The 14,670-nt window shown below is 48.5% G+C and overlaps 1 protein-coding gene and 1 non-coding gene across 2 annotated transcripts in view; both read left to right on the top strand.

Annotated features, from left to right (window-relative positions):
• Window positions 1–14,670, top strand: part of LOC135817622 (uncharacterized) — a 132,697-nt gene that overhangs the window by 103,861 nt on the left and 14,166 nt on the right. The window contains exons 39-43 of the mRNA XM_065330848.1: window positions 6,126–6,449; window positions 12,125–12,436; window positions 13,061–13,230; window positions 13,813–13,945; window positions 14,180–14,518. Coding sequence (XP_065186920.1) covers window positions 6,126–6,449; window positions 12,125–12,436; window positions 13,061–13,230; window positions 13,813–13,945; window positions 14,180–14,518 — 1,278 coding nt within the window. The remainder of the gene's footprint in view (window positions 1–6,125; window positions 6,450–12,124; window positions 12,437–13,060; window positions 13,231–13,812; window positions 13,946–14,179; window positions 14,519–14,670) is intronic.
• Trnag-gcc (transfer RNA glycine (anticodon GCC)) lies at window positions 7,846–7,916 on the top strand. The gene has a single exon. It is a non-coding gene; the product is annotated as a tRNA-Gly (tRNA).

Consider the following 14,670-nt stretch of genomic DNA (forward strand, 5'->3'; position numbering starts at 1 on the left):
CCGCGTAGCTTTAGCGACTTTGGCTTTAGCGACTTTAGCTTTAGCGACTTTGTGTCTCGTTCACGTTGTCCCCTTGTCCTCGTGCAGTGGCTGTCGCAGCACTTGCAGGTAGTGCGGTGGTTTCCAATCCACTACACCACCACATCCACCTCCACATTGTGCCTGTTTGGGCTTTGCCTTGGACACTGCCCTCTTCAGTGCACGTTCCCACATAAACATATGTGTGGTGGGTGAATATTTGGGTCATCATCGCATACATCAATTGAAATTACCGCTAGAATCTCGGATTCGTAGCCTCGCACACTGTATCTTGTCTTCTCCTTCTGTGATGCAAATCTTTTGCCACCAAGGCAACACACGCCATCTAAATAATGTCTATGGTCGTCCATGGTATCGTGACACCTGGAAAAGTGCAAAACAATCGCCATGTACATGTACATCATGAGAACTCTATGCACGTCACGGGAAGATTTCTCACCAGAGGCTCCAGATGTAAACCTACCAGGACCCAAATCAGCTAAGTGCTACGCAAATTATGAGTGGCTTTAAAAAGGCCTCTGCTTCTCCGGAATAAAATCGACACGAGCTCCCCGAAAAGACGAAGAAAAAGCGATCTCAAATGACGAACCAAAGAACAACACAAAGCGGGTGAAGTACGAGAGTGGAGCTTTAACTTTCGAAACTCGAGAGTTCAGGTAGAAGCTGGGCGAGCCAAATTAATTAGAGCTCAACTTAGACAGAACCGAACAGTATCTCGAGCACAATTGGGAGCAATCCTGATTAAAATTGGTGCAAAAATGCCGCCATATTAGATGGTCGAAAAATCGAGTAAAAAAACAGCCGTGTACCCAGGCCAACGGCACAAAAGGTGAGTATGTGAGTAAGTACGAGGCACATACAGGCCAACAGGTAAATGATGTAGAAGGAGGCAATGTACGGGAGGAGGTACCTAACACTAACATGCTAAGCTGTAAATGTAACAGGTTTAATCAAACTTGAAAAGTAAGAGGCCTGGTTGAGCGTGCCTCGACCAGTTATATGCAGAATGTGATAGTATACATGTGGCAATGGCGCCAATGAAGGTGCTAATAGACAGGCGTAAGACGCACGAGGTGCGAGGGAGTGTAAAGTTATAGAGAACAGGGGAAAACTGTTACATCATCCCCCTCCTATGGAGAGGAAGGAGCTTATAACCCAAATGCTCAAGTGGAATAGAGTACAATAAGCGCAAACACGTGCGAGACGAAAAAAGGCTTCGCACTGAAGTAACACAATAAGACGACTGAAACTCCATGCAAATAAAGTGTAATAAGCTCAACAAATGTGTAAGGTGAAACTAGAAGTTCTGCAAAACTCAGCGGGCAGAAGCCAAGGTTTTGTACTTCTGAAGTGGAACAATGTCATTACCAGATTCATCCAACAAATAATGTTCAGGCTCCCAAGTGGCATCAGAGTAGCCTTGCCACTTGACTAGGTACTGAAGCTGATTCTGCCGGCGGCGGTGACTGAGAATGTTCTCCACCACATAGCGGGCATGACCATCAAGGTCCGTGATAGGCGGAGGCGTAGGCTGTCTCCTATTAGGAATAGCGTTCTTCTCGTAGGCACGGAGTGCCGACACATTAAATACCGGGTGACAGCGGCTGGTATGAGGCAACTTGAGCTTGTAGGCATTCGGGCCGACCACATGGGTTATAGGAAAGGGGCCAAACCACTTGGGGCGTAATTTATGGGATGGTCGGTCCCGAGCTTCAGGAGTCAGGAGGAAATCCCGGTAGACCATTACCAAATCTCCCACCTTCAGCTTTCCCTCGACCCTTGTCCGATCTGCATAGAAGGCCTGACGAGCTTGAGCTGCCACTAGCGCATCTTGTGAGATCTTGACCGCGTCTTGTCTTGCTTGCAACCAATCAGCTGAATCTCTGCCTCCCTGAATAGGGTTGAGGAAGTCGGGTGGCGCTCTGGGATTTAGACCGTAATTTAAGAAGAACGGTGTGTTTCCTGTAGATGATTGAGTAGCGCTGTTGATAGAAAACTCACAGAGAGGTAGGAGCATATCCCAGTTATCTTGTTTATGATTTACAAAAGCCCTCAGCACATCCTCTACTATTCTGTTTACTCGTTCAGTTAGGCCATCTGTCTGAGGGTGATTGGCAGTACTAAATGCTAGTTTCGTTCCTAAGCGATCAAACAATTCCTGAAAAAATGCTGCCGTAAATCTTGGATCACGATCACATACAATACTAGAACTCAAACCATGAAGTCGAAATACATGTTGAATATACAGATCAGCACTTCCTTTAGCGTCAATAGTAGAGGAAGTAGGTGCTAAATGTACACACTTTGTCAAGCGGTCTACAAATACATATATTGCATCATGACCTGTATCGGTCCTAGGCAAACCCATGATAAAATCCATCGAGATATCCGCCCACGGCTGACTGGGCACTGGTAAATTCTGCAAGAGACCAGTTTTTAGCTGGCCGCCTTTAACTCGTTGGCAGACGTCACATGACTTGACAAATGCCTTTACATCCAGTCCCATTCTGGGCCAATAGAAATATCGAGAGAGTCTGAAATAGGTGCGATCTCGACCGGGATGCCCCGCAGTCACACAGTCATGGTATTCTTGAAGCAGGGCGAGTCGGAGTTTGCTACTCTTTGGAATGCATAACCGGTTCTGTGGTGAAGATCTGAGATAAAGATAACCGGGTGTTTCATTTAGAAGGTAACGGTCGTGCAGATTGTCATGGCTTGAATTTTTCAGTCTCCTGATAATGGGAGCAAGATCCTTGTCGCACTTGTAACCGCTGACAATTAACTGCGCTAAGTCTGGATTAATCTCTAGGGTATGCTCTATGGCATTCAACTGAATGTTAGGAGGATAGGATGACCCGCCTATTTCAGAATCACTGAACAGATCTGGACGGCGTGAAAGCGGGTCGGCAATGTTTTTCTTTCCTGGTTTGTGAAAGACCGTAAAGTCATAGTCAGCTAAAAACTCTACCCATCTTGCCTCACGCTTGGTGAGAGTCGGTTTGGTTCGTAAATAGACAACACCCATATTATCAGTCATCAGGTCAAAGTGGCGGAATAGATAGATTCTCCAGCACTTTAATGCAAATACCACAGCCAACGTTTCCCTCTCGGCCGCAGTATAGTTGCGTTCTGCAGCTGACAGTTTCCGACTACAATAGGCTACGGGATGCAAATCCATATCTTCTCCCTGCTGCAGGAGCACACCCGCCACGGCAAAGTCACTTGCGTCAGTTTCTACCATGAAGCTTTTCTCAACATCGGCCAGTTGCAACACTGGCGCCTCGAGTAATGCTGATTTTAGAGACTCGAATGCCTTCTGTCTAGCAGCGCTCCATTCAAAGCGTGAATTTTTTCCGGTGATTTCTTCTAATGGACGAGAGATGGTCGAGTGTCGATCTATGAACCTTCGGAAATAGTTTGCAAAGCCAAGAAACTTCCTCACATCAGTTACTGACGACGGAGTTGGCCATGTTTCCACAGCACTTATCTTCTTGGGATCAGGGGAAATTGATGTGCCGTTGATTTTATGCCCCAAGAAGAGAACTTCTCTCACGCCGAATTCGCATTTAGACTGTTTGCAATACAGCTCACTATTTCTAAGTGTTTCTAGAACTGTTTGAAGATGATGCTGATGATCTTCCCAGGTCTTGCTGAAAACTAGAATGTCATCCAAGAATACTACAACGAATTTTCGGAGATGCGGTTGCAGAATAGAGTTCATGAGTGACTGAAAGGTGGCCGGGGCATTAGTCAGCCCGAATCCCATGACTCTAAATTGGAAGTGGCCGAACGGCGTATTAATGGCCGTCTTAGAAACATCCGAGTCTTGAATTCTGATTTGATTGTAGCCTGACCGCAAGTCCAACTTGGAGAAATATGCACTGCCCTGGATCGTGTCGAATAAGTCATCAATATTAGGAAGACAAGCTTTGTTTTTGATCGTAATTCTATTCAATTCTCGCCAATCGCACACCATTCTCAGAGTACCATCCGACTTTTTCACAAAAAACACAGGTGCACCGTATGGCGACTTACTTGGCTCAATGAATCCCTTCTCAAGTAATTCTGATAGCTGTGACTGGAGCTCGTCCATCTCTGGTTTCGGCAGGCGGTAGGCGGGTCGAGACGGTGGTCTGGCTCCATCTTCTATCTGGATTTCATGGTCGACTGGTCTCTTCGGTGGAAGCTCATTCGGCAGCTCGTCTGGAAATAAATCCTGGTACCTCTTGAGCAGGTTCTGGATGTCTTGTTGCTCTGATTCCTGGAGTTGTGGCCCGGAACGATTCTCCTCGTTTGCAGCAGTGACCCATGCAAGAAACCCCTCGGCTCCACTCCTCAGGGCATGACGAGCTTGTCGGCCACTGATAAACATGCTTTCCACAGATGGCCGGTCGGCTGTCGGCGGGTTAGCTGAAGGCAATTTGGCAACAAAGGGCTCACCGTCCAACTGAACTTCGTTCGTACGGAAGTTGATGCTGGGGTTGTTCCTTGTAAGCCACGGCTTGCCAAGAATAGCGTCGTAGCGAGTCAGGGGATACACAGTAAAGTGCTGTTCCTCACTGAAGCCCCCGACTGTCACCCTTAGCGTGCGTGTGGAAATCTGCGGGACCTCGCTGGTCGAGCCGTCCGCCAATGTTACGCTCAGCACTGCTGAGCTTGCATCCGTGTCAAGATGATGCTTTCGAACAAAACTGTCTGCAATGAAGTCATGCGTTGAACCGGAATCTATCAGCATCACTGCACGGCGACCGCCGATCTTTCCCTGTATGCGCAGTAGGTCGTGTTCAGGTTCATTGCCGACGCTGACGTTGCTGACATGACACCTTTCTGCAACGGGACAATTTCCTACAGCTATGGGTGTCTCCGGCTCCGTAGGTTCCTGGAGAGCAACGTCTTCAACCTCCAGAGCTCCGAACCGGTTAGCGACTGGTACCGGCGTGGGCGCTTGGGTCGTCGCCAGTAAGCGCACCCCCTTTCTTACTGGCGACCAGCGTTTGGGTAGCGCTGTCCACCCTCAGTACAGTCTTTAGCGAGGTGGCCTGGCTTCCTGCAAGCAAAGCAGTGTCCCATTGCTCGCAGTTGGACACGCTCTTGGTCCGTCAGCTTGCGGAGGCCCTGACCACGGAAGCTGGGCACGGAACGCGACTCTCTACTGGCTGGTGGCCCCGACGCCGGTGGCCCTGACGACTGCTCCACGGTGTTTGCTGCCATGACAGCTTGCTCTAGGGTACGTGGATGCTCACGCATGACCTGTCGCTGGATGTGCGGCACTAGACCCCTGACGAACAGCAGCGCTCTGGTGTGGTGGTCGATTTCCGGCACTTGCAGGCTGAGGCGAGTGAAAGCAGCAATGTATGCGTCCAGCGACCCGCGCTGTGCTGCGGAAATTAGTCCCATACGCGATGTTTCCTCGTTGTGCCGTGGTCCGTACACATCGCCAAGTGCCGCTTTCAGAGCAGGCCAGTCGGAAAACACTTGGTTAGCTTCCAATGCCGATATCAACCAAAGACGAGCGTTTCCAGTCAAAAATCCTGCCGCGTAGTCGACCCTCTGTGCCGCATTTGGGAGTGCCAACGACCGTAGGGCCATGTCCATTGCAAACGTCCATTCTTTGAATGTAGCGGAATCTCCTCCAAACACAGGCGGCTCTTTCGTAAGGCGGGGTGTTGGCTCCCACGGTTCTGAGTTCGGATGTATCGTTCGGTTTCCTTGGCTAACGCGCTGAGCGGTCTTGATATCGTTTATCAGCCGAACGACGAGTACGAGGAGCGTAAGCAGAGCGACCAGAACACCTGCCAAAAGCAGAGTAGGAACCATCCTCTGCTACCAGTGTAACAGGTTTAATCAAACTTGAAAAGTAAGAGGCCTGGTTGAGCGTGCCTCGACCAGTTATATGCAGAATGTGATAGTATACATGTGGCAATGGCGCCAATGAAGGTGCTAATAGACAGGCGTAAGACGCACGAGGTGCGAGGGAGTGTAAAGTTATAGAGAACAGGGGAAAACTGTTACAGTAAACCTACGGTAAAATTTATATAAACACTGCGTTTGCCTCTGGTTCTGTCGATTTCTGCCCCTGTTCTCAGGGGATGCGGTACAACCTCAGTCACCCACTCTGCTACACAGTCGCCGCGCAGACACTATCCTGGTGGCCCTGCCCCTGCCACGATCAGAAAATCCCCTGCACCAGACAGAGTCTTACCAGGTTAGTTATGCTCCTCTGAGCGCAGCAGGCGGCACACTGGTGGGCAAGTACGAAAGCCGCATGCCGACCGCACAGTCCGGGAAAATATGGCTGCCACTGGACGAGCTGAAGGTCGGCACGACCTACGGGGTTCGCTTGAGGTCTATCACACACCGCGGGCCGTCTGAGTGGAGTATGCCATCGACGATCACCACATTGCAGTCAGGTAACGGTATAGACATTAAACGTTCATGTCATAATCAGACTCAAGAGTACATAATTCCCACGAGTGTGAAACTCCACTGTGGGTACTGTCCCGACAGAATTTAGAGCTGATGTTATTTGTATGATGCAGTGTGCTCTGTTCATGTAATATCAACCGTAGACTTGTGGTGGACATATCCCCATTCGATCTTGTACTAACTAGTGCAAGGAAACACGTGTGGTGCTTTGACAGCCCGTACAAGCATCGCAAATCACTCATGTGAGGAACATTGCATCAAAAACATGACGTCAACTTGAAATTCTGTCAGGACAGCAGGGTATGTAGGAGTTGCACACTCTTGGGGGGTTATGTACTGTTGTCATACGACATTGTGCGAATTGTGTTCTATTCCATATTCGCATTACAGTGTAACCTGTGTAAGCGACCACAGCACTAAGTGACCACCTGTCTTTATGACCACTGTACTAAGTGACCACCTGTCCTTTATGACCACTACACAAAGTCACCACCTGTCTTTTGAGACCCGTCTTCACAGCATGCCCGGAGACTGTGCTTGCCTCAGCATACGTTAGACCTGGTGTTAAAGGCCATACTAGCCCTGCGTCCAAGGTGGGCGCCATACACCGGCTAACCTAGTGTGAGCTATTTGTTACTGCCTTGTACAGTGTAGTAGCAGCACATTGTCGCAGATTGTAGTCGGCTACAATAGAGAGGTTCCGCACAACATAATTACGTTAGTAAAAACGTAATCGATGTACTGAAAGTCTTACGTACACTGCATGCGGATCCGTGTTCCGCGATATGCAGTTTTCGAATCACACAGCTGTCCTTGGCAACTCTGAACACGACAGTGTACAACCCGAGGAGAGAGTCATAAATTCATACCCCAATCCACTAAAGCTGTGTTCACAATTGGCGCGTGTACGCGTGCAACCACACGTTTTTGCGTATTTTTGCTGGCTTTTGGGGCGCCATGCGTACGGAAACGCGCCGAAATGGAACTTCCAACATGTTGGAATTTTCAGCGCGTATCAGGCGCGTACTAGCGTACATGCCAGTCACTTTTACTGGCGGGGTCAAAAAATTAGTACTCGAAGGTGTCGCACGCGCTAAATACGACTCAGATTGCTTTTTTTGTGAAAGCTTGGGCGCGCGTTTGTGCACGCATGAACCGCAAGCGTACCGCGTCCAAACGCCAGTTGGGAACACAACTTTACCCTCACGGAGCAGCTCCCTACTCACGTACTCTATGTAGACAACTTTCCGTAAGTGGAGTGCAAATTCGCGAATTCACAGGGTTTCCCCGCCCACTTGCGTAAAGTTGCTCAACTTTTAAACCTCTCTAATAGCCCACCTACTAAACTTGGCCTGTGTCTTCACCCAGTTGCTTGTGGAAGCATTGGTGGTTCAGTGGTAGAATCCTCGCCTGCCACGCGGGGGGCCCGGGTTCGATTCCCGGCCAATGCATGTTTTTTCTTCTGGTCCGTTGAACAGTCGAATATCTTTCGAGTTACCTTTCAAACTCGAGTTATCTTTCAAACTGCAATAGGATGCTAGCAAGAGTACATAACCCCCCAGAGTGTGCAACTCCCACATACCCTGCTGTCCCGACAGAATTTCAAGTTGACGTCATTATTTATGACGCAATGCTCCTTGCACCAGTGATTTACAACATATGTACGGGTGTCAACGCATCACACGTTTTTCTTTGCAATAATTTGTACAGGATCGATCGGCTTCGGTCAACCACAGGTTCCGGATTCGTCTGGTAATCCGTGTACAGTGCGCATTGCATCATCAAAATGACGTCAACTTGAAATTCTGTCGGGACAGCACCCATAGTGGAGTTGCACACTCTGGGGGGTTATGTACTCTTGGATGCTAGAGATAGAGAAACATGTGAAAGGATGGCTATTTAATAGCCAATGTGGCACCACCATTGTTGTAACTTGAATGATTTTTCCTGCTTCCAACCCCGCGCCATCTCCACACTCAGACAATTGACGGCATTAATAATCGTACATGGGAAAGGACAATATTTTACGGGTAGACGAAGGAAACATAACTGGATATACCGAACTCGAGACGAAGACTCCTTTTCACCCAGCAGCAACACACACGCACGCAAACACACGCGCGCACACACACACACACACACACACACACACACACACACACACACACACATGCACTAACATCACATACACACGGCATACATAGAATAACGTACTACAGAACAAATAAGCTCGGGTGTTCTGCTTGGGGTTCGCCTGCCCGCATCAATAGGTGTAGTTTGCAATCTCATACCGCATTTCCCCAATTGTAAGTCACACTTGATTGAAAATCGCAACCCATTTTTCAGGTCCATGTCACACCGTTTCGATGTATTCACTTCAGTCATTACCAGCAATTACATGTATAAGACATCCCACAGATCCGAAATTCCGTGAAAAAATTGCGCGTTTACTGCGGAGATTGATCTAGGACGGAAGAAAATTGCTCTGAACTATGGCTATATTTGAAACGTAAGGCATCAAGCCAGTGAACCACGCCAACAAGACACACCGTTACACAACGGAAAAAACGAAAGTGAAAAAAAAACATTGAACAACCGACCCGATCTCAACTGCTAAGAATCATGATTTTCTTCTCAACTGAAAAGGATCTGTTACCTTGGTGATCTTGAGGAAATAGCAAGAATTGACCTTCTTCATGGGCATTTCTGAAGCTCCCTAGTATTGTTAGCCAACAAACCACAGCATTGTCACCTGGCTAGTCTGATCTCTGTCCTCATCAAGGACCGGTTCCGAAAGCTTGCTGGTCCATCCCGCTTTCTAGCTCCAAATATCTAGGAAATCGCCTCATTTTGCACATTTCAAGCAGTTTCTCCATTGTTTCTGGCTTGACATTGAAGAGCAAGATGAAGAAAAGCACTTCTCATGGCCATGTGCATGATGTAACATGACAGTAGATCTACAAGCACTGTCATGACATGTACAGTCTCCTTACAGGACACGAAACACCAGCAGCGGTAACAGCATGTGATGAACGGCAGCATTTGGTTTGCACGGCTAGCGGAGACGCCGTTGTGATTGATATACCCTACCACACACTGGAATCGTGGGGGCCCAAGTATGTCGAAGGCCTTGAGAAACATGTCAACATGTTGAAGGTAAGACCATTCAATGTACAAGTACTTGACTTCTTATAAATTAGGAGGTCAGGACAACATGCTGACCGATAGCTAAAACAACAGCAAGACACGCTGTTTTCATATAACCACTTAGGGCAGAACTGCGGGGACACATATCACGTCTCCATAAGGTCGGCTACGCGGCCACTCACTCCGCTGACATAGGACATTTGAAGCAGTTCATTATTTGAAGATTGAGCATGTCTCCATTTGTGTGTGTGTGTGTGTGTGCTTTAGGTGAAGAGAGATTCTTGCAAGAAGATCAATGCACGATCAATGCACGGTTCCGGGCAGTTGCACATGAGAATGGAAAGAAAAGAAAAGAAATGAAAATAAGAAGGGTGCGTCAGCTCTGTCGGTGCATTATCGATGGACGCTCGACCCCACGGACTATAACACCAATGAAGAGCAACTGGCCAGCATGCAACACAAGCTTGACGAGGTACGGCAAAAACTAGAAAATGAAAAAAGTCAGAATGGTGAGCTGGAGGTGAGTGTCGCTGACATAGCGGAGCAGTGCCAATGTTACCAGGCAGAAGAGAAAGATACGGGAAGGCTATATACGGAGCTGAAGACAATGTCAACAACAGATGAACCTGCAAGCGAAGCTGGAGGGGAGGAGAGAGTAGACGATGCCATCCTGAACGCCCTGGCACGGGATTTTGCGGAGCTGCGGCAGTGCATACCTGCAAGGCAGAAGCAGGAAGCACATACAGGAAAGGCACACAACATGGTCGGCCAACGACAACAGCAACGAAACATTAAAAAAATTAAAATCCAGTGCTGAAGCGGCACTGTGGTTCGCCAAGACGTTTGGGCTGAACCTGCAATGCTTCACGATGCACGACGGCGCATGAAACACACACAAAATCGACTTCACAGACAAACACGGATACACTTACGAAACAATGACAGAACAAGAACGCACATATGTAGAAAAAACGTTATTTATTCTAGACCGCTTTTGCAGCTCGGACGAGCTGTACAACGAGCTGGTCCAGGTCAACCCCGAAAGTGCCTGCTCGCAATCAAGCAATGCCGGGCGACAATTCGCAACGGCAATGGAACATGAGGTCGTAACACGCACAGGGGAGGAAGTGCTGCGGGTAAAAGTGAGCGTAGACGGAGCCAAAATGTCGAGAAGAGGCAACTTCGTAATCATGACTTACGGGGTGCTAAATGATGAGGAGACAATCATGAGGGTGCAGCAGGAAACCACGCCATTGCTGTCGTGAATGGTCCGGAGACGTATGACACATCGAAAACAGTGTTCACAAAAATGTTCGCGGAGATCAATAATGTCATTCAAAACGGCGGGGTCGAAGTCGACGGAAAGCACTACCCCATCCAAATCGTTATGGGAGGCGACATGAAATTCTTGAGCATGGCCATGGGACTAAGCAGCGCCACCGCTAACCATGCGTGCATCTGGTGCAAGGTGCACAAAGCGCAATGCCACGATACTACCGCAATCGCGGATCTATTCAACTCACCTCCGGTAGCACGAACGCTTGAAGAGCTGCAGACTGGGAAGCCAACACAGCCATATGTCAAGCAAGTGACCAACGGACAGCAGGCGCGGCGAGACAGAACAAATACGGGCAAAAAAACCACCGTTAGTGAATATGGAAATTGGAAACATTGTAATGATTGATGAACTGCATCTCCTTCTGCGTATAACAGACGTACTGACGAATGCACTAATGGAAGATTCTATTGAAACAGGCTGAGCAGAACAAAAAAAAGCCTCTGGAAGGCAAGAACCTTAATAAAGCCCTGATAGCGGCTTTTCGTGAATGTGGCGTGTCATTCGCAATTTGGGAGCGGACAAATGCCGACCACTCCGGATCAGGAAAATTTGAATGCACCGGCCTGATGGGCGCAGACAAAAAAGCTGATAAAATTTGCCGTCCAAATTTGTGAACTGCATTGGCAGCAGCATGCAACAAGATGTCCAAGAGCTGTGGGAAGGGTTTGCTCTGATTGACGATGGAATAAACAAAACCAATTCGACCTCAGCTGAAATTGACCAGCTGGAGCTGGAAATTCAACCGTGGATAGGAAGCTTTTGCAAACTTGGTGATGCAAAGCCAGGGTATGGGAAAGCGCGTGCGATTCCTTACATGCACTCCCTCATGTGCCATGTGCCATGGATGATGCGTAAATTCAACACAATCAAATACTTTACCGGCAACGGAGTCGAGAGTAAGTTGTGCTCGGGTGTAAGTCGCATCCCCTTTGTTGGGCATGATGTTTAATAAGTGTTAAAAAAATGGTGTGACTTATATTCCGGGAAATACGGTACTTCAGTACACACGGAAAGTTGGGTGTGGTCCTCGAAAGAGTGCTCAATGCACCGGGGTGCAGAGCTTCATACAAAAAAACAAAAAAAACACTATTTTTGTACTTCAGTACATGTGCTGGAACTTGAACTAAGGGGTTTTCCCCACTGATGTGTGGATTTCTGTTCTTTTATCTGCAGATGATCTACCGGCTGTCCGATTGCCACGTATTGTACAGGTCTCGTCCAGGAGTGCTGTCATTGACTCACAAGCACTGGTGGAACACAGCGAATTGTTCGGCAAGCCCATATCGGCCACTGTTGAAATCGTTTCGGCATCAGAGCTACACACTGGTGCTTGGCGTGCATACACTTTCTCCAGCGCTAGTTCACGATTTGTTCGACTTCCCAACCTCATTCCGAGCACACATTATCTGACGAGGTGGAGGCTTTCCAGTGGGAAACAAACGTCCCCCTGGAGGAGAGGCAAACCCTTTGTTACGCCACCGTTGGGTAAGTATTTCATGTGGGTAGGTGTGTGCGTGTGTGTGCGCGCGTGCGTGTGTGTGTGTGTGTGTGTGTGTGTGTGTGTGTGCATGCGTGTGTGAGTGTGTGCATGCATGCATGTGAGGTTACCTGGTACAATGCACTTCCTTTGAAGTACATGTGAATGATGTTCTGTTACCGTTTTGAAGCGACACACGCCTAGCACAATATCCTTGATACCGGTGGCAAGCGTTATTGAGTTGTTCCAAGATTGTGGTTGTTTCGAACTGATATGTTGCGACTTTTACTGTATTTGTAGAAGAAGGTGGCTGCTCGCAGTGCTGCACCTTGTGCTTCCTGCCTACTGATTGGCACGTGACTGACTCACGCCTGCCGTCTGGAGCACATGAGAAGAATGCTGGGCCATCCACTCGGCAAACCTGCGAGAAAGCACCACTCCCTGCTCAATACACAGTGTTTCGGGGAATTAACCTCTCATCAGCTGCGCCTGCGTACGCTCTAATGTAGTTTTGTGTTCCAAGAGCACTGCATTGTGTAGTGCTCTTTGAGCCAAAACATCACTAGGGATACTATAGTGATCTGTTTCCAGCGTGAATTGTGTGATTGTTTCATTTTGTCTTTGATTGCTAGCTCCAGGAACGCCGCAGCCTCCACGCATTCTGAGGGAGTCGTTATCGCCAACTACAGTCCAGGTAGTGCTGCCTGGCTCTGCTGCGCAAGCGGACACCAATTACACAATGGAAGTCTGTTTGTTGGAGACGTCCAGCAACCGGTGTGAAGTGTCCCCAGTGATAAAATCGGTACGGCTGCCATTATCATTGTGACGTATCCTATTTTGTTATCCCAAATAGTCTTTCAGTCTTTGGTTAAGAAAGGAACACGTCTACCCAAACAATTTGTTTGATAGTTTCTATTGAAACCTGTCAGTCAGAACGCGCGCCCCAATAGACTGGTATCGAAGTTTGACTCTAGCTCAGTTAACAAGAATGGTGAGACATTATTGGAAGAATTCATTTTCAGAGCAGGGAACAACGTGAACACCTTGGAGGAAAGGAACAACGAACATGTACAGCAAATGCCATGGAGGAGCAATTAATGGGTAGGCGAAGGACCACCCTTTCTCATGATCCCAGCGGCTTGGGTGAATCATGACAGCATGATGACAAATGGAAATCGGCCTATTGGCGCAGTGCAACCGCTCAAGGAACCTTAGACGTGCTCCCCGCGAAACAGGTGGTCTTCTGATCCAGGGTCATTGTACTGGGAATAACGCCTCTTGGTCCTGGTTGTAGCAGTCCTCTGGGACAGGTGGTCGCCTTGACAAATTTTACTGTAGCAGTAGTTCTTGCTTGCAGCTTGGTGTTGTTTGTGTGTGGCTGTAGGTTCAATACCCCAACCGCGGGGTAACGTGGACTGGACTTCTGCCAGGCACGCGATACTCTGTAGCACTTCAAGCTTCTAATATACACGGGAGCTCTTCTCCAAGCCGAACCACGTTTGAAACCTTGAGAGAAGGTACAATACTCCTGGATGAATCCAGAGACTGGGTCCCGTGTGTTTCACGTTTAAGGCCGATTTACTGGTCTTGGATGTAGGAATGTTGATCGTGGAAGTTAGTTGCTGTGCAGTTAGCTTTGTACCTCAGTGGACTATGTTTTCGGGAGCTCTTGTCATCTGTTCTAGCCACTTTAGTCTATACATTTATATGTATGTGTTCACTTCATGCTCCTCTCTTGTCCAATGTACCAGGTGAGCCTGCTATACCACTAGCTCCGAGCGTCGGCTTCAACGTCTCCAGCTATAGCATCCCGCTAGTCCTGCAAGCACGACACCCTCTGGCCGAACACAAGGACTTTGTATCGGTGTCCCACTATCGCGTGGCATGTCAACGTCCCGGCGAACAGCAATACTCCGTTGTGGATGGGGCGGTGGCGTCCTCGGATGGCTTGATCCTGGACGGAGCGTACACGTACGATGAAGACGGCAGCGTGCTCAGTGGCCAGTATCGCTTCAAGCTACAGTCAGTCAGCATTGACGGCAGAGTGTCCCGCTGGAGCGACGAATTATTGGCGGAACCTTTGCCCCAGGGTAAGTGTGCCTGGTGTCGACCTCTTTGTGGACTTTCCATTCATTTAGAGTTCAATTACATTGTTTCTCCCAGTACGGGCACAGGCGAAAGAGCGTCGTTTTCTATTGGCCTGTGAGAAGTGGAATAATATACTGACAGCGGAAGGAAAGGG

The sequence above is a fragment of the Sycon ciliatum genome, chromosome 1 (genome assembly GCF_964019385.1).
Source record: "Sycon ciliatum chromosome 1, ocSycCili1.1, whole genome shotgun sequence".
NCBI lineage: Eukaryota > Metazoa > Porifera > Calcarea > Leucosolenida > Sycettidae > Sycon > Sycon ciliatum.